The sequence below is a fragment of the Vipera berus genome (genome assembly GCF_964194415.1).
Source record: "Vipera berus genome assembly, chromosome: 1".
Classification (NCBI taxonomy): domain Eukaryota; kingdom Metazoa; phylum Chordata; class Lepidosauria; order Squamata; family Viperidae; genus Vipera; species Vipera berus.
The window spans coordinates 114913243-114937170 of NC_138202.1; the positions used below are offsets into that span (position 1 = coordinate 114913243).

At 44.0% G+C, this 23928-nt stretch overlaps 1 protein-coding gene across 1 annotated transcript in view; it reads left to right on the plus strand.

Annotated features, from left to right (window-relative positions):
* Positions 1 to 245: 245 nt before the first annotated feature.
* Positions 246 to 23928, plus strand: part of LOC308661045 (acyl-CoA (8-3)-desaturase-like) — a gene marked incomplete at both ends in the record, with an annotated part of 55934 nt that continues 32251 nt past the window's right edge. Inside the window, 4 exons of the mRNA XM_081315750.1 lie at positions 246 to 488; positions 9261 to 9371; positions 14740 to 14937; positions 23088 to 23189. Coding sequence (XP_081171876.1) covers positions 246 to 488; positions 9261 to 9371; positions 14740 to 14937; positions 23088 to 23189 — 654 coding nt within the window. The remainder of the gene's footprint in view (positions 489 to 9260; positions 9372 to 14739; positions 14938 to 23087; positions 23190 to 23928) is intronic.

Below are 23928 nucleotides of genomic sequence, written 5' to 3' on the forward strand. Positions count from 1 at the left end.
GCTGCCAGCCGCCAACTCCTCTTTCGGACTCGAAATTCCGAACTTCCCAGACTCGGCCGAGTTGGCTTTTGCGGCACCTCCCTCTCCGCGTTTGTTCTCCACGAGAGCAGCGGCAATGAAACTCTGTCGGCCAATCGGAGAGGGAGAAGGGCGAAATCTCTCTCGCCAGGACCCGCCCAGTCCGCCCTCCCGGTGGTGCTGAAAAGGACAGTGCCAGCTACCCCGAAGTCTCAGTCGGGAGGGTGATGGCTTCCCAGCAAGGAGAAACCGGGGTCAGGCAGAGGAGGGAGGCTGATCCCGCGGCCGATCTCTCCGGTCCTTCGCGGTGGTTTACCTGGGACGAGATCGGGCTGCGCACTGGCCAGGGAGACCCGCCACAGGAGCGCTGGCTGGTGATTGACAGGAAAGTCTATGACATCAGCCGGTTCTACAGGAGGCACCCAGGGGGTTCTCGGGTCATCGCAAGTTACGCAGGGCAGGACGCCACGGTAAGGCGCGCGGCAGGGGCGAGACGGAGAATCGGGTGTTTCCAATTCCGTGCAGCACGATTTTTTTCACTCTTCGTGTCAACGTTGGATTCCTTTTTTTGCTGTTGTTACTTCTTTTTTAGCTTATTTCATTTATATTGCACTAAGATATATGTAAAGATAAACCCATCTATGATGCCAGATATGGATTTCTTCCTTTCTTTTGGAAACAGACTTTTTTTTTCAATTCCTTCTTTCTAACATACTCTAATCCAATTTAATCTAATCACTGATTTTCTCCATGACATTCTGTCCCTAACCTGATGCTTCAGATCTTCCAATGCAACTGGAACATTGCTGCTGGTCATGTTCTTGTTCCTTCCACTTTTCCCAACATTAGAACCTTTTCCATAGAGCAGGTTTAGCCTGGTTATTTGTCCTCAGGTGAGATGTCTGGGTTTAATTGTCCAATGATCCATTGGTTTGTTTTCTTGGCTGCCCATGGCATTCTCAGGAGTCTTCTCCAACATCAATACTTTTCTTATCCTGCTTCTTCAAAGCCCAACTTTCATTTCCATAAAGTGTCACAGGAAATAACATATCTTGCACAATTCTGATATTTATAGACATATCATAACATTTGAATAATTTTTCCAAGGCCTTCATGTCTGCTCTACTAAGTGCTAATCTGCTTGTTCCTGTTCTGTTGATGGTTGATCCTAAAAGACAGAAGGTATCTAATACTCCAATACCTTCATTATCAGTTCTAAGGCTGGTTCTTCTATCTGTTGTAATTCATTTGGTCTTCTTTATATGTTATTTTAGTCACATTTTTTCCCATTGTACTCCTTGGCTTTTATCATTAGAGCTTGCAGATCCTCTGCATTTTCAGCTATTAGGATAGTGTCATCAGCCTAGACCAGATTCTTGATGTTTGTTCTCCAATTGTACAACCATGGCGATCTTCCATGTATCTAAGTGAGTCATAGAGGCAAAAGTTATTTTAGAAAAAGTATTTAAACATAATGTTTCACTTTTTAGATCAACTATGTTCTAAGGATGTCACAAGAGAGGAGCAAGAGGAACAAATCACTCAAGAAATTGGAAGAAAGATGAATGACCGAGAGATGCAAGTATAGAATAGAACAGAACAGAACAGAACAGAACAGAATAGAATAGAATAGAATAGGACCTTGGAGGTCTTCTAGTCCAGCCCCCTGCTCAAGCAGGAGAACCCATACCATCTCAGACAGGTGATTGTCCAGTCTCTTCTTGAAAATTTCCAGTGATGGAGCGCCCACAATTTCTTGGGGTAAGCTGTTCCACTGAGGCTAATGCACAGGTATCTGACAATGCAAAGGATTTAATTGTAATTTTGGAATATAAATCTGATACCAGCAGTCCCTACTATGAAAATGGTTTAATAACAAACTCTCCAGTGCAGTTGATAAAGAAGGGTTGCAAGTAAAATCTACAATCCCTAAGAGAACAAGCTTGGGAAGTCATACTGAAGAATCTCTTGAGAAAAAGAGAAGTTCATATTTATTCAATAGAAATTCTGCAGAAGAAAAAGATTCTATTCCATGAGGACCAGCTGGAGGGAGTGGCTTAAATTTAATAGGTTAATTGGAGTTAGGATGGTTTTTTATCGGTTTCACATATGTTACTATATGAGAGGTCCGAGGCATTGTTTTGTTTCTCTAAAGTAGATTTGAAAATGGGATGAATAGGTGACTACTAAAGTTTATAAAATATTACTGAAAATAAATTTGGAATGTATTTACAGGCTGTCCTCACCTTGGAAGTCCTCACCTGATCAATGGGATGCTGCAATAGTCATAAATGTGAAAAATTGTTTTTTCAGTGTTGTAACTTTAGTCACTAAACAAACAGTTGTAAGTCAAGGACATGTATGTATAATGGCTGAGTAATTCTTAACGTTTGCAAAATATTACTGAAAGTGAACTTGACAGACTGTATGTTAAAGGGAAGTTTAAAATATACATGAATTAATAGTCTAAAGAAAAGAAGAAATAGGGGAGACATGATAGCAGTATTCCAGTATTTGAGGGGCTGCCATCAAAAAGAGGGGGTCGCATTATTCAGCAAAGCACCAGAGGGCAGGACAAGAAACAATGGCTGAAAACTGATCAGAGAGAAGCAACTTGGAATTAAGGAGAAACTTCCTGAAAATGAGGACAATTAACCAGTGGAACAGCTTGCCTCCAGAAATCGTGGGTGCTCCATCACTGGAAATTTTTAAGAAGAGACTAGACTAGACAGTCACTTGTCCAAGATAGTATAGGTTCTCCTGCTTGAGCAGGGGGCTGGACTAGAAGACCTCCCAGGTCCCTTCCAGCTCTATTCTATTCTAATTGGTTTTAGATATAAAGATGAATTTTTTAAAGAAATGTTTAGAATTTTAAACAAATACAAAAGAGTTCTCCCTTTAAGGTCAAAAATTTTGAAAGAATAGGGTGATTTTTGTTAATATAGATAATGACTTGTTTAACCATTCAGTCATGTCTGACTCTTAGCAAATGCTCTCCATGCCACCCTATCAAGCACAGCTTCTTTCAGTTATTGAACGTTCATCATTGTATTAGCTTTGATGGTATCAAGCCAGCTTGTTCTGTGCTTGCCCTTTCTTATTATTCCACTAACTATTCCTAGCACCATTGAGTTCTTAAATGAATTTACATGCATGACATCATCAAAGTAAATCAAATGTAGTCTTGTGATTTTGGCTTCTAATGATCTGTCTGGTTTTATACCAGGGGTGGGAAACCTTGACTCTTTTATGAGTTGTGGACTTCAACTCCCAGAATTCCTGAGCCAGTCATAAAAGACCCAAGGTTCCCCACCCCTGTTTTATACAATTCAGCATCTCTCTGTTGATTGCTCTGACTGCCCATGGTGTACACAATAATTTATGCCAGCACCAGAGTTCAAAGGCATCAATTCTTCTATCAGCCATTCTTAATGTCGAACTCTCACACTTATGTTTTCTTGATGTTAAGACCCAATTCTATTTTTTCACTTTCATCCTGATTTTCCAGATCATTTTTTTTCCAGTTCTTCCTTATTTTTGGCCAATAGTGTTGCATCATTTGCATATCTCAAATTATTTATGGTTCTTCCCCCAAACTTTATTCCAACCTCAGGCAATTCCAGGTCTAATTTTCACATTATTATTTCAGCATACAGATTGAACAAAAATGGTGATAAAATGCATCCCTGTCTAACTCCCTTACTGATGCTGAACCAATTTGTGGCACCATAGACTGTTCTCACTGTTGCCTCCTGATCAGTGTACAGTGATCTGATAAGTCTGGCCAGGTGGGTTGGGACACCAAGGTCACACAAAGCCCCCCCCCTAGCTTATTGTGTTCTATACAGTCAAAAGCTTTTCTGTAATCAATAAACCACATATATAAATCCTTTTGATATTTATTTGCTTTTTCCATAATCCATCTAATATTGGCAATGTGATCTTGAGTGATGCAACCCTTTCTAAAGCCAGCTTCTACATCAGATAATTCTTGATCAATGACATTCTGTAGCCTCTGTTTAATGATCTTTGCTGGCATGAGAAATCTTCCGATAGTTGGAGCAGTCGTTGGCATCACCTTTCTTTACTAGTGGGATTAAAACATATTTTTTTCAGTCCTGAGGCCATTAACATGTAGTTCATGTCTCTTGACACAGGGCAGTGAGGATGTTAAGTGGCCTTGGTCTTAGTAATTTGTCAGTAACTGGAGATTTCTAGATTTGTCAGTAACTGGAGCTTTCTAGTTTGGCAGTTTCTCCATGGCCCATTCTACTTCTTCTTTCAAGATGTTTAGTTCATTATTAATTGGGTTGTCATCATTATCATCTTGATGGTAAACCAAATTGCTATAGTCTTTCGATATATGCTTTCTACCTGTTCTTGATCTTCTACTGGTTACTTAGTACATTCCTGTTGTGGTCTTTAACAGTTCCTTGCTGTACTGAAAAGCTGGATTGCATCATTTTCACTATAGCAAACATGACCTTGCTGTGTCCCTTCCTGATAGCTTTTTCCAGATGTTGACACTGCTCCTCCCACTGCCTATTTTTGTCTTTCATGGCTTCATGTTGGAAAATTGCATTCAGCTTTTTAACTTTGTCCTTATTATCCTTGGCTTTGGCTACCCTTCACTGACCAGCTATTTTGATGGTGTCATCAGCCACTTGTTTGTTCTCTTTGGTTTTTGGTGTGACACATACTTTCCAGCAATTTCAACTATGTTACCTGAGATCTCTTGCCACTGTTCATTTGGATCTTTCCATTGCATCTTCAAATCTATTCTTAACATCTATGGCAGACATAGATGAGATGTTGTTCAGATTGACCTTTTGGGAGGGAAATACCTTTTTTTCACTTTGCAGAATTTGAGCTTCAGTTTTATTCTGACTCTGACTGTTGTTTAATGATGTATCCCCTTGCTGAGACCCCTGTGCTTGGCCTGTATAAGTGGAGTACATGAAGATGAGACATTTGTGACTGGAGCATGACTTTGTTGGTCCCCGCCATGATTTGAAGCAGGGTTGGATGCAGGTGGTTGCTATGGATTCCCTGGAAGTGGAGTGGGATGCATAGCTGTAATGTGTTTGTCGCTGCTGCATTCTGTGCACTTGACAAAGGCTTTACAGTCTTTAACATAATGGTCATAAGAAGCACAGCACCTGTAACATATTCCAAGTTTTTGGAGAACCTCTTTCCGCTCTTGTATAGTCTTTGCTTTAAGCTCACGACATTTCCTAAGAGGGTGAGGTTTTTTGTGAATAGGGCACTGACGATTAGGAACTTTATCTCCATCACCTGAACCATTCCCTTGAGCAGGAGATGGTACAGGAGGTGAGATGTCCATCTTTTTTGTAAACACAGCTCCATGTAAGTCTCTGTGTTTAGCTGCTGTGTTATCATACCTTGACGATGATGGTGGAGCAGGCACACTGAATTCACTGAAGTTGAAGCTGGGATCATTTCTTGTCCAGGCTTGTTCGCTGATGAACCTGCAAAAATATGAGAATGGGGGGAAAGATACATCATAGTGTCTTTTATATTTTGAGCCTTGTTGTGTCCATTTCTCCTGCAGGTTGTATGGCAGTTTTAACACCACTGGATTGACACCATGGGAGGTGTCCAGGTAGCTTAGACCAGGTAGATGTGGGTCTGTTTTTGCCAATTCTATCTCCATGAGGAGATCACTTAGCTCTTGAAGCTTGTGATTATCTTTGTTGCCTATCCTCAGAAAGTTTTGCAGTCTTTTGAATAGAGCATTCTCTATTGCTTCCAAGCTTCCATAGGTTTGTTCAAGTCTTGCCCATGCAGCAGCAAGACCTGCATCTGGAGAGTCAACATGTACTGTTCTCAATCTTTTAACACAATCTGCAGATTCTGGCCCCAGCCACTTTATGAGTAGATCAAGTTCCTCCTTGGTGGTAAGGTTGAGATCAGCAATAGCAGCTTTGAAGGTTGATCTCCAGAATCTGTAGTTCTCTGGACAGTCATCAAACCTTGAGAGGCTAGTGTTGATGAGCTCTTGGCGAATCATGTATCTGGCGAAGTCAGAGAGGTCTGATCTCTCACTCCTTGGTGCCAAAGAAACTTGTGGGACCCCTTGGGTGTGAAGGTTCTCTGGTGAATAAGGGTGAAGTGTACCAGGATAGCATGACGTTCCAAGAGGATTCAGCTGTGGTTTAGTCTCTAAGGCTTGTGCTGGCTGTTGATTAAACTGTTGTTTATTGTTGGAAGTTACCTTGTCATCAGCAGGTGGTGAAGCAGTTTGAAGTGCTGACGCACATGTGTTGTGGAGTTGAACAGGCTCAGGCCTTTGCAGGTTTGGGGTCTCTATGCTGAGAGTCAGAACAGTGTTGTTCGCAGGAGGTACAGAAGATGGCTCTGTATTGTTGCAAATATTATGCTTTAGCACATATTTACTGGTGCATTCAACTGGATCTTCCACTTCTGTTGGGATAGAACAATCTGGATCAGTGCTTTCCTTCACTGCTTGTTCAAAGACCTTTAGCCTTGCTAGAGAAGCTGCTTCTTCCCTTTCCACTCGCAGAATCTTTATTTGGGATTCCACCTCTGCTTGGCGGGCCTTGCTCTGAGCTTCCACCTCTGCTTGGCGGGCCTTGCTCTCAGCTTCCATTTCTGCTTGGCGGGCCTTGCTCTGAGCTTCCACCTCTGCTTGGCGGGCTTTGCTCTCAGCTTCTATTTCAGCTTCCTTTCTGGCAAAGGTAACTTGCACTTTCTTTGCTTCTAGATGTGCACGGGCCTCTACCAGCTTGTCACTTAATGTTGAAGTCCTGGAGCGAGAGGATCTAGAAGAACGTGCTGTGGATTTAGTGGATGTGGATCTATGAGATCTGGTCTCCTGCAGTTCAGCAATACGGAGTTCTGCCTTATCCCTTGCATCTTGCACTAGGAGATCTCTTTGGTGGTTTAGTGCATCAGTCTGCAGTCTCCTCTGCTGAGGAGTCATCTATATTAGAGTCCTTTAAGAAGGCTGTGTATTTTGCAGACAGCCGCTGGTAACATTCATAGGCTGCAGATAGGTGATCTATAGAGTCTCTTAATTCAGCAGGATTGTCATTAAAGCACAGCAAAACTGACATGCAGTGTGCAGTTCTGTCCCATAGGACTGACAGATTACTGGAGAATTCATCTCTAATTGTTTCATAATTTTCTCTGAGTTTCTGTGTTGGTCTTATTGTGCACTTGGATTTTACAGCAGAATCAGCTGTCTGTACATCTGTGTGGTCAGAAGCATGATGCATCTGCATTGATTCAGCGATAAAAGAGTGTTCAGAGCCTTGTCTAGACATTTTTCACATTTTGCAAAAAATGGGTACTGTCTCTTTAAGCAGATGAATTGCAACTTAGACAGGGTTTATAACACAGTCCAATGTACAGAAACAGTTTTCAGCATACACAGGAGATGTGCAGTAAGCTTGTGCGACCATGTGCTTTCACAAGATGGCGGATTGCACTGATCTTGCTTGCTGATATGACACACACATATGGATTGCAGGCTGTAGGAATTCTACTGTCTTTTGATTATTCTGACTCTGACTGTTGTTTAATGATGTATCCCCTTGCTGAGACCCCTGTGCCTGGCCTGTATAAGTGGATACTATCACTGTTAACAGCCCTTGCCAGATAGCAGAACTCATGAAATTACCATTTTATCATCCATAAGGACCTTTATTTGCATGCAGAGAAGATTACAGCAGACAAGGTGTAGTAGATGATGAATGGACGGTATTTCAAGGTCAGAAGACAGTAATGGTCCTACTGTCCGCATGTATGGTGGGAAGTGAAAGAACGGAGTTAAAAAGGAGGAAGTATGTCACAAATGGGAGGAGTTGACTGAACAAATTAACATAATGTTGTAGTTCCCCAAATTAATATAATGTTGTAGTTCCCCAAAAACCACATGGTGGCAGCACAATATGCACTGCATAGTGCTTTATGGCTGATGTAACAGCACAAGTTTAGCGACTAATAGCTGATGGTCTAAGCTACAATCAGCTACAATCAGCCCCACGAAGTGTTTTAACAGAACTTTTCTAATGTCTATCTGATTTTGAATGTTGTCCATTTGGTGCTGTCCATTTATATAAATGTTGCTTGTGTTGAATAAACTTTCGTTATGCTGAGATGGTTTTCCTGGCAAAATTGCACTAGACAATTATCAGCTTCATTCCATTCCCCTAGCCCAAACTTGTCTACTATTCTTGCAACATCTCCTTGGCCTACTTTTGTATTGAAATAAAAAAGATCCTTTTTGGTATTTGCTTGAGAGCACACTGAAGCTCACTTTTAAAACGTTCAATTTCATGATTTGAGCCTACAGTTGGAGCGTAGATTTGTAGTATGGTGATGTTGAGTGGCTTATTTGAATTTGGATAGATATTATGCAATCACTGTATGCTATGTAATTCTCAACACATTTAGCCGCTTGTTTGCTTACGTCTGATATTGTTTCCAGAAAAATAAACCATAAACTTGTCTGATTTGAACTGATCACTCCTTTGTCCAGTATAACTCACTGACACCAAGGATGTCTATATTCACTCTAATTCTTTCTTTTTTTACAATTTTAAGCTTCCCAAGAGACATGCCACTAACATTCCATGATCCAATTTGATATAACTTTGTACTGTGTAGGTAACCTCTTTCATCATGGGCACCGTCAATTGTTGGGCTTCCTGAAGGCTTTCCTCCAACAACATCATAAAAAATCCAACCTGGAGGGTCCGCTTTTGGTATCCAATCTGAGTCATACTGAGTTATTGCCATAAAGTGTTTTGGTGAGATTTTTTTGCCGGGTAATTCACCACTGCTTTCCCTAACTCTTCTCATTTTGGGGGGCTTGGGACTGGCATATGGTCAATGAATCATCTGTTATTATGGCCAGTAATAATCAAAGTAGTTTTAGCCTTCCTGTGGAGTAGATTTCTTGGTCTGATCCATCCAGTGGATCTGACAAAGGCTGTAACTTCTTGCCAGTTCTAAGACAGAGAGCAGAACAGCTGCATGCAAGTGGCTTTACTTTGAACTGTTTTCTTGAAGGAAAATAATTTTATCCTGGGTCAAACACCTCCTGGGAATTATGCCTGTGATGCCTTGAATTGGAAAGAAGAAAGGTAAAAATCAAGTATAATTAGTTAGCCTAAACATGTTTCTTCCAGGTTGCCTTTAAACTGGTTCTTTATTATAATATTTTTTCCTCTTTTTTCTTTATGCTTTGGCTTTAGGATCCTTTCACAGCCTTTCATGTTGACAAGACTCTAGTAAGGAAGCACATGGCATCACTTTTGATTGGGGAATTGGCACCTGATCAGCCCAGCTTTGAACCTAGTAAAAATGTAAGTTTGGAGACAGAAAATTGAGGTAGTGGCTTATGGTGTTAAAATGCAAAGCCTTAAATATTATAAGGCTTGACTCAAAGTTCACTTTTGTCATTAAAACTGAACTGCTGTTAAGGTCAGAAAAAGAGATTTTTATAAGGTATTCCTCAATCTTTCTGCATTGCCCTTGTACTTCACCCCAATCTCTTAGTATTTATAAAAACAGTAAAAGTCCATTTCTTTCAGCAGACTTTTAATTATGAAGTGATCTTAGTATTTGCCATTTCATTCCCTTCCACTCTCCACCTCATTTTTCTGAAGCCCCACTTGATCCTCCCCAAATACATCTGAAGGATATCTTCACTCCTCTCATCCCCCTGTCTGCTTCCACTAAGCAAGCAGGACTCCACAGGTGAGAATAAGAAAGAGAGAATCCAATTTGCTTCTTTAGGCTCCACATAGTCAACCTGAATCCAAATAATCTCACAAGATGAGGCTTCTGTCATCTCAACAGGTCTTATCCAGGTAGCATCCAATATAGAGTGAATGTACATAGTTTTATCCTGTTCATGCTCCGGATGCAGAGCAAACTCATTTCATGTCCCATCAGATGATCTTCTATCTGATTTTGCCAAACAAGATCTAAGGTACCGGTACTTTAAAAAAATGCAGCTGGGCAATAAGATTGGGCAAGTAAACCCAGTTCTTTCAGGTTGCCTTCCTCAGCCTTCACCTAATCAATCCCAGCCTTAAAATTATTAAGCAGGTGGTTGCAATGAAGCCTCAGAGAATCTGGAGAAAATGGTTTATCTGGATCCTTTTCAGTCAGGTTTCTGGCCTGGGCACAGCACTGAAACAGCACTGGTCATGCCTGTGGATGGCCTGTGGTGGGACTTCTGGCCAATGTGCATCAAATGATGTGACTGTGATGAAAGTAGTAATATAGGAAAGAAATAATATAGGTGGATGCATAGATGGTACTATCCTCCAGTAACAGTTCTATAAATATTTAATAATAAATATTTAATATTAATTAATAATCCATATTAACTACATATTTTATATCAGTAATAAAATACTACATTTAAGTGAATTTGGAATATATTACAAATCCACTCTATAAATGAATTTAATGAACAAATATATACTACAATAAATATATGTACACCACACTCTGAATAACACAACACTCTGTTTTTTTAAACTAATAACAATAGCAATAGCACTTAGACATATATAACAGTTCAGAGTGCTTTACAGCCCTCTCTAAGTGGTTTACAGAGTCAGCATTTTGCCCCTAACAATCTGGGTCTTCATTTTACTGACCCTGGAAAAATGGAAGGCTGTGTCACCGTTTAAGCCAGTCAGGATCAAACTCCTGGCTGTGGGAAGAATTAGCCTGCAATACTGCATTCTACCCCTTCATGGATTACTGCCTTGTCGTGGCGAAGGGGCTTGCGTAATTCAATGAAGCCATGAGCTATGCCGTGCAGGGCCACCCAAGACGGACAGGTCATAGCTGAGAGTTCTGACAAAACGTGATCCACTGGAGAAGGAAATGGCAAACCACTCCAGTATCTTTGCCATGAAAACCCTATGGACAGTACCAAAAGGCAAAACGATATGACGCTGGAAGATGAGCCCCTCAGGTCGGAAGGCGTCCAATATGCTACTGGGGAAGAGCAGAGGGCTAGTACTAGTAGCGCCAGAAAGAATGAAGCGACTGGGCCAAAGCCGAAAGGACGCTCAGCTGTGGATGTGTCTGGTGGTGAAAGGAAAGTCCGATGCTGTAAAGATTTTTTCTCCATAGGAACCTGGAATGTAAGATCCATGAATCAAGGAAAGCTGGACGTGGTCAAACAAGAGATGACAAGACTGAACATCGACATCTTAGGTATCAGCGAACTAAAATGGACAGGAATGGGTGAATTTAATTCAGATGACCATCAGGTATACTACTGCGGGCAAGAATCCCTCAGAAGAAATGGAGTAGCCTTCATAGTCAATAAAAGAGTAGGAAAATCAATACTGGGATACAATCCTCAAAATGACAGAATGATCTCAGTTCGAATCCAAGGGAAACCATTCAATATCACAGTAGTCCAAGTCTATGCCCCAACCACCAGTGCTGAAGAGGATGAAATTGACCGGTTCTATGAAGCCCTACAGCACCTTATAGAACTAACACCAAAAAATGATGTCCTTATCATCATGGGGGATTGGAATGCTAAAGTAGGAAGCCAAAAGATAACTGGAATAACAGGCAAGTTTGGCCTTGGAGTACAAAATGAAGCAGGGCACAGGCTGATAGAATTTTGTCAAGAGAATACGATGGTCATAGCAAACACTCTTTTCCAACAACCCAAGAGACGGCTCTACACATGGACATCACCAGATGGTCAACACAGAAATCAGATTGACTATATGCTCTGCAGCCAAAGATGGAGAAGCTCTATACAGTCGGTAAAAACAAGACCAGGAGCTGACTGTGGCTCAGACCATGAGCTTCTCCTTGCAAAGTTTAGGCTTAAACTGAAGAAAGTAGGGAAAAGCACTAGGCCAGTCAGGTATGAATTAAATCATATCCCTGTTGAATATACAGTAGAGGTGACAAATAGATTTAAGGAATTAGATCTGATAGACAGAGTGCCTGAAGAACTATGGACAGAGGTTCGCGACATTGTACAACAGGTAGCAACCAAAACCATCCCAAAGAAAAAGAAATGCAAGAAAGCAAAATGGCTGTCTGAGGAAGCTTTGCAAATAGCTGAGGAAAGGAGGAAAGCGAAAGGCAAGGGAGAAAAACATAGATATGCCCAATTGAATGCAGAATTCCAGAGAATAGCTAGAAGAGATAAGAATGCCTTCTTAAATGAACAGTGCAAAGAAATAGAAGAAAACAATAGAATAGGGAGGACCAGAGATCTTTTCAAGAAAATTGGAGAGATGAAGGGAACATTCCATGCAAAAATGGGCATGATAAAGGACCAAAATGGCAGGGACCTAACAGAGGCAGAAGAGATTAAGAAGAGGTGGCAAAATTACACAGAAGAACTATACAAGAATGAGCTTAACGTCCCAGATAATCACAATGAGGTGGTCACTGACCTCGAGCCAGACATCCTAGAATGTGAAGTGAAGTGGGCCTTAGAAAAGCTGAGCAACAACAAAGCTAGTGGAGGTGACAGTATTCCAGCTGAGCTATTCAAAATCTTAAAAGACAGTGCAGTAAAAGTGCTACACTCAATTTGCCAGCAAATTTGGAAAACTCAGCAGTGGCCACAGGATTGGAAAAGATCAGTTTACATTCCAATTCCAAAGAAAGGCAGTGCCAAAGAATGTTCAAACTATCGCACCATTGCACTCATTTCTCATGCTAGTAAAGTCATGCTTAAAATCCTACAAGCTAGACTTCAGCAGTATGTGGATCGAGAACTACCAGAAGTGCAGGCAGGATTTCGAAGAGGCAGAGGAACTAGAGATCAAATAGCCAACATACGCTGGATCATGGAGAAAGCTAGGGAGTTCCAAAAAAACATCTACTTCTGCTTCATTGACTATGCTAAAGCCTTTGATTGTGTGGATCATAACAAACTGTGGCAAGTTCTTAAAGAGATGGGAGTACCAGACCATCTTATTTGTCTCTTGAGAAACTTATATGCGGGTCAAGAAGCAACAGTGAGAACTGGACACGGAACCACTGATTGGTTCAAAATTGGGAAAGGAGTCCGGCAAGGCTGTATACTGTCGCCCTGCCTATTTAACTTATATGCAGAGCACATCATGAGAAAGGCAGGGCTAGATGAATCAAAAGTTGGAATTAAGATTGCTGGAAGAAATATCAACAACCTAAGATACGCAGATGATACCACTCTAATGGCAGAAAGTGAAGAAGAACTAAAGAGCCTGTTGTTGCGGGTGAAGAAGGAGAGTGCAAAACTTGGGTTGAAACTTAATATTAAGAAAACCAAGATCATGGCATCTGGCCCTCTCAATTCATGGCAAATAGATGGGGAAGAAATGGAGGTAGTGACAGATTTTGTTTTCCTGGGCTCCAAGATCACTGCAGATGGGGACTGTAGCCAAGAAATTAAAAGACGCTTGCTCCTCGGGAGGAAAGCCATGGCAAATCTAGACAGCACACTAAAAAGCAGAGACATCACCCTGTCAACAAAAGTGCGTATAGTCAAGGCTATGGTCTTCCCAGTTGCAATGTATGGCAGTGAAAGTTGGACCATAAGAAAGGCTGAGCGCCAAAGAATTGAGGCCTTTGAACTGTGGTGCTGGAGAAGACTCCTGCGAGTCCCTTGGACTGCAAGGCGATCAAACCGGTCAGTCCTAGAGGAGATCAATCCTGACTGCTCTTTAGAAGGCCAGATCCTGAAGCTAAAACTCAAATACTTTGGCCACCTAATGAGAAGGAAGGACTCACTGGAGAAGAGCCTAATGCTGGGAAAGATCGAGGGCAATAGAAGAAGGGGACGACAGAGGATGAGGTGGCTGGATGGAGTCACTGAAGCAGTAGGCGTGAGCTTAAATGAACTCCAGAAGATGGTAGAAGACAGGAAGGCCTGGAGGAATGTTGTCCATAGGGTCGCGATGAGTCGGACACGACTTCGCAGCTAACAACAACAACAACTGCATTCTAATCACTGCACCACCATGTCTTCTAATAACCCTCTGATCACAAATCACTATGTGCATTGGAGGAGTCTCCAAATTGGTGCCAACTTGTGGACACTCAAGAAAGCTATATCAATTTGTCATAAAATTATTTTATTTAACACATTTTATGATTTTATCACCATATTTCTTTCTCTGTGTGTGTCAGTTTCTCCATTACAGGTAGACCTTGGCTTATGACCACAACTAAGCCCAAATTTTCTGTGGCTAAGCTAGATAGTTGTTAAGTAAATTTTGCTCCATTTTACAATCTTTCTTGCCACGGTTGTTAAGTTTATCACTGCAGTTGTTAAATTAGTAACATGGTTGTTAAATGAATCTGATTTTGCTTGTCAGAAAGTTGCAAAAAGTGATCACATGAACCCAGGACATTGCAACCATCATAAATATGAGCCAGTTGCCAAGTTTCTGAATTTTGATCATATGATCAAGTGGGATGCTGCAACAATCATAAGTATGAAAAATGGTCATAAGTAACTTTGAATGGTCATTAATTGAATGATGAATGATGATCCATATGTCCCCAAAGTGGGTAGTAAATTGTCTAGCAGTTTCCTCTTAATTCCTCTATAAAAATTTTGGCAGGAAAAGGATGGCAATTCCACCAAGAGTTTTTTATGTTAACTGTTGAGGCCACTGGCTAGCTATGCAGTATTCATGGAGTCAAAATACCTGCAAATTTGTTGCGTTTTTCCCCCCATAGAAATTATTAGTAGAAGATTTTCGGGAGCTGGTGTCCACTGTTGAAAAGATGGGACTCTTCAAGCCAAACCAATTGTTCTTTTTCCTGACCCTTCTGCACATTTTACTGCTGGATGCTGCTGGCTGGTTTGTGTTGTGGTATTTTGGGACATCTATAACACCTTTTCTTCTTGCGACACTTTGTTTGACCCTTGCACAGGTAATTTGCTTGATTTTATTTTTAGACAAAATTAAATTTATTTTTAGACAAAATTAAATTTCCCATTAGATATGATTCCTACAGCACCTTTTAACTAAATTAAAATAAAATAATTTCTCTGTAAGGAAAATAACACCTATTCAGTTGTTATGAGCCTTCAGAATTTTGCTCTAAACTGTTTGGAATAACGAAGGTTGAGCAATTAAGTAATTCAGTTAGCGAAAAAACTACTTTTATTTTGCCCAACAAATAATTCTGCCAACAATTTTATTTTATTCAAAAGGTTAAAATACAAAATAAAAAATAGTGACAAAACTAAACAAAAACATTGAAAAAATGGGATTTTTTTAAAAAGGATAAAAACACATATTATGGTTAAACACTGACAAAACTATTTAAGCAATAATAGCTTCCCCCACTTGCAAAGCAGGTCCAAAATTTATAAGTTTGTAAATCTATTTGCAACCCAATTGACCTGTCATACCTTACCTATATGAAAGACAAAATAGTAAACAGGTTAAGCAATAGTAAAATTAATGTTCAAAGCACTCTATTAACAGTTTATTGTTGTAATTTACTCATAGAAAGTCTACACAGTTTCTTATTTACCATAAATTGCCCCAGTCATTATCTCTGAGCCCAGGATCAAATACCTTTCTTGGGTGAAACCGTTGCTTGGGTTTTTAACTGGGAACTTTCCCAACAATTGCATCTCATTTTCAAAGTTAATAATTGTAAATAATTCTGCAACATCCATTGTTGAATAATTCTCCTTGACAACATTCTTCTTCCCAAGAAAGTCCAGTCCATCTTTCATCATATCCATTATCTCAGAATTTCTTATATTCCTATTCTTTTTTAATCTTTTCTGGCAATTCTATATTTTTCAAACCAAGCACTTTCTTTTTCACACACAGCAACAGATCAGATTCCAATTCCTCAAATTGGAAATCGGGTTCAGCTATTATTTCCTTAACTTTGCCAAACTGTTACTGACTCATCAATCTTTTTGTTTATATTTTCAAATAAAGCCTGTAATTTGGAAAACATTCTTTCTCAGTTGCCTCCCAAACTATTTTGTCTCCTTTTAGAGGCACGAGAAACACTTTTATTCTAAGGACAGGAGAAGTAAATAAATCATAACAGCTTCTACAGGGAAAGGGTCTCTGCCCCTTGCTATTAAAGTAAAGGAAAGTTTCCCGTCAAAATTTAAGAAATAAATATTTATTTTATTTTATTTATTTTATTTTATTAAATTTATATACCACCCTATTCCTGTAGGACTCAGGGCGGTTTACAGGGAAAATTAAAAGCATAACATACAAAAATTAAAATGAGTTAAAACAATTAATTAATTCAAGTCCCCGAAATTTAAAACTAAAACCCAATTAAAATTAAAACCCCTCAGTCTGGGCCAGACAGCTTTAAGAACCAGGTTTTCAGGTCCCGGCAAAATGAACGAAGGTCGGGGGCAGTCCTAAGTTCCGTGGGAAGTTGGTTCCATAGGGCCGGCGCGCCCACAGAGAACGCTCTTCCCCTAGGAATAACCCGCCGGCATATCACTATTTTAAGGAAAAAGGAAAAGAAAAATGCTAGAAGGAACAAAACTTATAGTATCAGCTTATGTAAATGTAAGTCCCACCACAACTTCTTTATGGTTAAAGACAAATAGTTTAAAATTTGATAATAAGCAATGAAAGAAAAGGAAAAAAAGTTGCAAAAGTCCAACAAGGAGTTCTAAAATAGATCAGATGTCAACTAGTCATAAATCAAGAGATTGTGAAGTTTCAAAAATTGCAATTAAACCCAGGCATACTTAAAAAAATGAGCAACTGAAGAGAAAATGTGGGAAGAAACCAGATCTTCCGATCATACCTTACCAAGAATTGAAGACATCCAGACTCCCTGTTCTCCATCGGTGCACACAATCGTCCGAAGTTCTTCTTGGGTCCTTCCTAGTCTCTCATTGAAAGAATGGAGGGCAAAGCTACCCAAAAACCAGCTGTGGTGTCAAAACCAGCTGTTCGTTGGTGGGAGAAAAAGATTTTTATCTGTTAAGCAGGCCGTCATAGCATCAAGGGGGAGGGGCCTGCTCAACAAATGATTCATTAGAAAAGGATATTGGGTCCATTTCATCTTATATCTCAAATCTCCCATTCTGGAGAACAGTAATAGCCAGGGCTTTTTTTTTGTCATAGAACACCCAGAACGGAGTTCTGGCACCTTTTGTTTTTTTAGTAAAAAAAGCACTGGTAATAGCAATAGCCATAAGCCACTTAGACTTATATACCACTTTGTAATGTAGTGGGTCCGACGCAAGGAAGAGACGCCAGCCGGAGTACGTGTTCAGCTCTTTATTGGGGGGGGGTAGCGTACTGCCAGAACAAGGGCTACCTGGCCTCCTTAAATACCCAGCCAGGTAGGCGACCAGCCAATGGGGTTGGCCCTAGGTTTCCTGCCGAAACTAGGTTTCCCGCCAAAACCGTCCAGGCCAACGCCCCCTGGTGGCTGTTGCTATGCAGATGACTTGGATACATAACACCCCTCCCCCCTTAGAGAAGAACCACATTACCACTGTATGCATGCACAACTATATACAATGTGCCGATACCCATTCAACTGCTGAAAGGTCACTTGCACACATAGTCCGCTAAATAGGCAGGTGTTCTGTGGGGCTGGGTGGACCGTCTAGGTGTGGCTTGGCCCTGGACCTGGACAGCCGGCTCGTGAAGCCTCTGTGCTGGGTTGAGCAGAGCTGGTTGCAGGAGGCCCTCCTCCTCTGGTTCTGGTTCTGAGTTGTTTCCGGTTGGGCTGACCTCCCCTGGGGTGTGGCTCTCCTGTTGGGCGTGTGTGGTGCACTCAGGAACCCTTCCTCTGAGCTGGTCGATGTGTCGCCTTATGTGTCTGTCCCCCTCCACACCCACGATGTAAGAGAGGGGTCCAGTTTTCTCAACCACTGTCCCCGGAATCCATGGATGCCCTGCCCCGTAGTTCCTTGCCCAGACCAGGTCCCCCACATTGAGAACCCTGTGTGTTGATGATGATGATGATGGTGGTGGTGGCCTATCCGTCTCTGCTGCTACTCGGTCCGGGTGTAAACGGTCCAGCTTGGTGATGAGATGCCGTCCCCATCGAAGTTCTGCTGGGCTCTTTCTGGTAGCAACGCATGGTGTACTGTGTTGGGCAAGTAGAAATTTCGCCAGTCTGTGATGCCAGTCCCCGCTGATGATGCGCCGGAGTGCGTCCTTGGTCGTCCTTACCATTCGTTCAGCTTGTCTGTTAGTCGATGGATGAAAGGGCGTGGAGGTGGTGTGTCTAATCCAATTCACCTTCAAGAACGCCTGGAAATCAGTAGTGGTAAACTGAGGCCCGTTATCAGACACAATTACGTCGGGGAGACCATGTCTGGCAAAGAGGGCTCTGAGCACCTGGATTGTCCTTGCTGAGGTCATGTTGGGGACAGGGACTACCTCTAACCACTTTGAGTGGCTGTCCACTACCACTAAGAACAGTTGGCCCTGGAACGGCCCCGCATAGTCGATGTGAATGCGGGACCAGTGTGTGTGTGTGGCTTCCCACCTGTGCACTGGGGTGTGAGGCATCTCTGGCCTGGATCTCTGGCATGTATAACAGGCCTTAACCCATTCCTCAATGTCCTTGTCCAGCCCTGGCCACCAGAGGTAGCTTCTGGCCAGTGCCTTCATCCTGACCACCCCCGGATGTCCCTCGTGTAAGGATTCCAATACCCTGCCCCTGACTGCGGTGGGAATGATGACCCTGCTTCCCCAAAGGAGACAACCCTGGTGCGTGGAGAGCTCGTGTCGCCTGGTGAAATAGGCCTGGAAATCAGGCCCCGGAGACTTGTCCTGCCACCCCGTGCAAACCCATGAGAGTACCCTGCTCATGATGTTGTCAGCAGCTGTGCTGGTTGCAATGTCCTTGACATGTACTGGGCATTCTGATAGTTCCTGCAGGGCTAGGATTTGTGTTGCTGGTGCTGGGTCTGGCTCCGTGGTGTCTATGGGTAGCCTACTTAGGCCGTCTGCGTGGCCCATCTCCTTCCCTGGCTTGTGCACCAGCTTGCAATTGTAGGCCGCAAGGAAGATGGACCACCGGAGCATTCTGGGGGACAGTATTTGGGGGTCTGCTTGTCCGTGGTGAATAGGCCTAGCAGGAGCTTGTGGTCTGTGTAGACAGTAAACTCCCTGCCATACAGATAATCGTGGAACTTCTTGATTCCAGCCACGATTGCCAGGGCTTCCCTGTCAATTTGGGCGTAGTTCCTCTGCTCCAGACAGCGTCCTGGAATAGTAGGCTATGGGGATTTGAGCCCCATTAGGCTCGAGGTGACTGAGTACTGCGCCCACACCATAAGGGGATGCATCACATGCGACGCGTATGGGCTTTGTCTCAATGAAGTGGGTTACTGTGGACATATTCGACAGTAGTGCTTTTAAAGCCCTGAAGCTTTGGTCGTGGACGGAAGTCCAGACCCATGCTGCCTGCTTGTCCAGTAACCTGTGAAGTGGCTCTGCAATGGCTGCCTTGTGTGGAAGGAATGCGTGATAGAAGTTAAGCAGGCCCAGGAATGCCTGTAGCTCCGCCTTGTTCTTGGGTGTGGGTGCCAGTTTGATTGCCCTCACCTTGGACTCTGTGGGGTGGATTCCCTTGGCATTTTCCCTGAATCCCAGAAATTCTGTGGACTGGACCCCTATGCTGCACTTCTCCCTCTTCAATTTGAGCCCAGCAGTGCGCAGCCTGGTTAGTACCTTCCTCAGCCTACCTGCCAGTTCCTCCGTTGATGCTCCTGCGGTCAGGACGTCATCAAAATAGGGACAAACCCCCGGGATGCCCCTGAGCGTCTTCTCCATGATCTCCTGGAAAATGCCAGGAGCTACGCTGATCCCAAACTGTAGCCTATTCACCCTGAATGCTCCCCTGTGAGTCACTATTGTCTGGGCATCAGCCGTTGCCCAGGTAACCGTGAGTTGCTGGTACGCCTGCACAAGATCGAGCCTTGCAAATATGGCGCCGCCTTGGAGGGAAGCTAGAACATGGCTAACCGTGGAGACCGGGTAAGCGTGCGGGTTTAGGGCGCGGTTCACTGAGCATTTGTAGTCGGCGCAGATCTTTACCTCCCCGTTGGGTTTGAGTGCGGTGACTATCGGGGTCTCCCATTCCCCCCCCATCTACGGGCTCTAAGATTCCCTGCGCCACCAGCTTATCCAGTTCGCACTCGATCTTGTGCTTGAGGGCAAAGGGAACTCGCCGCGGCCTGACCCTAACAGGGGGAATGTTCGGGTTTAGTTTGAATGAGATTTTTTTTAAATTTCCATTTATATCCCGCCCTTCTCCGAAGACTCAGGGCAGCTTACAAGCTTAGCAGTAGCCTTCATTCTATGTATATGCCTGCTTATTAGGGCTTTCGCCCCCCCCCCAAGCGGCATTATTACAAAGTCAGCTTATTGCCCCCAACAATCTGGGTCCTCATTTTACCTACCTTGGAAGGATGGAAGGCTGAGTCAACCTTGAGCCTGGTGGGATGCGAACCTGCACTAATTGCAGGCAGCTGGTGTTACTTAAGGAGGCATTAGCCCACTGCTCCACCAAGGATGGGGGGCCCTGTGTACCTGCCCAGCGTCCCATAGAAGATGTCTGAGAACTCTTTGCAGATGGCCTTGATGGATTCTCCCTGGATCCGGTGGATCCCGGAGACGGTGATTCCTAGGGCCTCAAACCAGTCTAGGCTGACTAGGCTGGCTCTCCAGCCCTCTACCACTACTACCTCCAGGTGCCCTTCGCGACTCTTAAACCCCACGGAAACAGTGGCCTCCCCCTTTTCCTTGACCGGTGAGTTCTGGAAGTCGGTCAGGGCTAAATTTGAAGGCCGTAATTTAATCCGCTGCTTGCTCCGGCCATTAATGTAGTTATTTTATTTATTTTTATTTAATTCCATTTATATCCCGCCCTTCTCCGAAGACTCAGAGCGGCTTACAAGCTTAGCAGTAGCCTTCATTCTATGTATATGCCTGCTTATTAGGGCTTTCATACACCCCCCAAGCGGCATTATTACAAAGTCAGCTTAATTGCCCCCAACAATCTGGGTCCTCATTTTACCTACCTCGGAAGGATGGAAGGCTGAGTCAACCTTGAGCCTGGTGGGATGCGAACCTGCACTAATTGCAGGCAGCTGGTGTTACTTAAGGAGGCATTAGCCCACTGCTTCACCAAGGCTCCACTGCTCCACCAAGTTAAGGGTCTCATCCAAAATGATAGAGACCGCGGATCCGGAGTCAAGCTCCATGCTGCAAGGAACGCCTTGCAAGCGGATTGTTAATCTAATTTTGGGTTTGAGCAGCCGGCGGCTACCCGTGTGGTGGATGGCCAGCCGGCTCTCAACATAGCCAATTCGCGTTTTGGTCGGGGCCCCAGTACCTTCGAACAGCGATTCCTCCTGTTGCAGCTTGTGGATCTCCTCTCAGGGGCGGCAGCTACGACAGACCGCGGCTATGTGGCCTGTTTTCTTGCAGGCCCGACACGTGGCCGACCGGAACTTGCAGAGGCTGCGCACGTGGTTTCCACCACACCCTGCGCACTTTTGCGGGTTGGTAGTGTTGCTAGAGGGCCTGGGCTTGTCTGGGCGTCCGCCTTGATGGTCGGGGGTCGACTTCCGCTGGAGGAGGTCGATGCTCTGTCCGCCCTTGTCTGAGGTGACCTGCTGGTGGACGCTGGCTGCCAGGCCGCTGGGGTTGGCTTCCTGGAGAGCCTGGACGGCCCCGCAGGCTGCCTCGTGGGCCAGGATGGCGTCCTGGGCTTCCTGGAGCGAAACCTCCTCCCTCTCGAACAGGTGCTCCTGCAGCCTCATGTCCCGTAGGCCGCAAACCAGCCTGTCTCGTAGCTGCTCCTCCAAATTTGAGAACTTGCAGGCGACAGCGGCTTCTTGTAAAGCGGCGATGAAATCGGCCCCGGACTCGTTGGGCCGCTGGTTCCTCCTCTCGAACTGGGCACAGGCAGCCAGCTTGGATCTGCGGGGCCGGAAATTGGCATTCAGCTTAGCTACGCGGTCCCGGTACGAGACAGTATTGATGGCCTCTGGAGCGAACAGGTTTGCGGCGACCTCGAGGAGTGCTGGTCCGCCTAGGCAGAGCAGGGCTGCCGCTTTCGAGCCGTCTTCCGAGATTTGGTTAAATCTCATTTACAGCTCAACGTGCGACAGGTACCGGGCCCATTTCTCTGGGTGGCGGGTGTCGAACTCGCGGGATTGCCCAGCTCGTGCCATTGTCCCATCAGTCGTTGCGGCGTGTGGGTGGCCGGTGGCGGTGGCTGGCGGTCGCGTTGGGAGGAAGGGAAGATTCCTCCTTCCTTCAGCGTGCGGTGCGCTCCCCAAGTGACTTCAGCTCCTTGTCGGCAGCAAATCCCACCTTCGTCGCCACTGTAATGTAGTGGGTCCGACGCAAGGAAGAGACGCCAGCCGAAGTACGTGTTCAGCTCTTTATTGGGGGGGTAGCGTACTGCCAGAACAAGGGCTACCTGGCCTCCTTAAATACCCAGCCAGGTAGGCGACCAGCCAATGGGGTTGGCCCTAGGTTTCCCGCCGAAACTAGGTTTCCCACCAAAACTGTCCAGGCCAATGCCCCCTGGTGGCTGTTGCTATGCAGATGACTTGGATACATAACACACTTCACAGTGCTTTACAGCCTTCTCTAAGCTGTTTACAGAGTCAGCATATTGCTCCCAACAATCTGGGTCCTCATTTTACCGCCCTCGGAAGGATGGAGTCAACCTTGAGCCGGTGGGAATTGAACTGCAAAACTGCTGGCAGCTGGCAATCAACAGAAGTAGCCTGTATTCTAACCACTGCGCCACCACGGCTCTTGATGGAACACAAATAGAAATACATCATAAAAAAAGAACCATATCTTCCCACTGTTTATCACATTTCTGGAAGATGGTTTTATCTACAATTATATTGTAGAAAAGCTTTCCTGTGCACATCCTGTTTGGAATGTTTCTCTGTGTGGCTGCCCCTTTGACTGAATAAAAAAAATTCTAGAATGAATTTTTATTTTAGTTATCCTAGCTCCAACCCAGGAGATGTAGGAGTGAGACAAAAGATGGCCCTTCTGTTGTGTATCACCCTTTCTTTTTAGTCTCAAGCAGGCTGGCTGCAACATGATTTGGGACATCTTTCAGTCTTCAGCAATCCAAAATGGAACCACCTTTTTCATGAATTTGTGATTTGCCATTTAAAGGTAAGTAAGGTATATTATTCTTAGAATGTTCCACAGAATTGAAGGGAAGGAATAGGGAATATTTCAAATGTACCTGAAAAGATTTCATCAGTAAGTATCAAATGTGTTGTGTTATTTATAACAATGTGTCAAATGGGATTCCCATTTCCCATTCCCACTCAAAGAACATAGTTATAGTTTATAGTTTATAGTTTATTAAATTTTTATACCGCCCTTCTGCCGAAGGACTCAGGGCGGTGAACAGGGCATTTGAATAAAAATACAAAAATACAAAAGTTAAAAAAGAATTAAATTATTGCCCAAGTTAAAACAATCAAAAATATACAAACATTAAAACCCTAACTCCCCATCAGGCCAGGCCAGCTTGTTCGAATAAATGGGTCTTTAACCCGCGCCGGAAGGAGCGAAGATCCGGTGCCATCCGGAGCTCAACCGGCAGTTGATTCCACAAAGCCGGGGCGCCCACAGAGAAGGCCCTCCCCCTGGGGGCCACCAGCCGGCATTCTCTGACCGGAGGCACCCTGAGGAGGCCCTCTCTGTGGGAACGCACAGGGCGGAGGGGAGTCGACGCCGGCAGCAGGTGGTCCCCGAGGTATTCCGGACCCATGCCATGTAAGGACTTAAAGACCATCACTAAGACCTTGAACCTCACCCGGAAGACAACTGGTAACCAATGCAGCTCGCGGAGCAGAGGTGTAACATGGGAGTACCGGGAAACTCCCAAGACAACTCTCGCGGC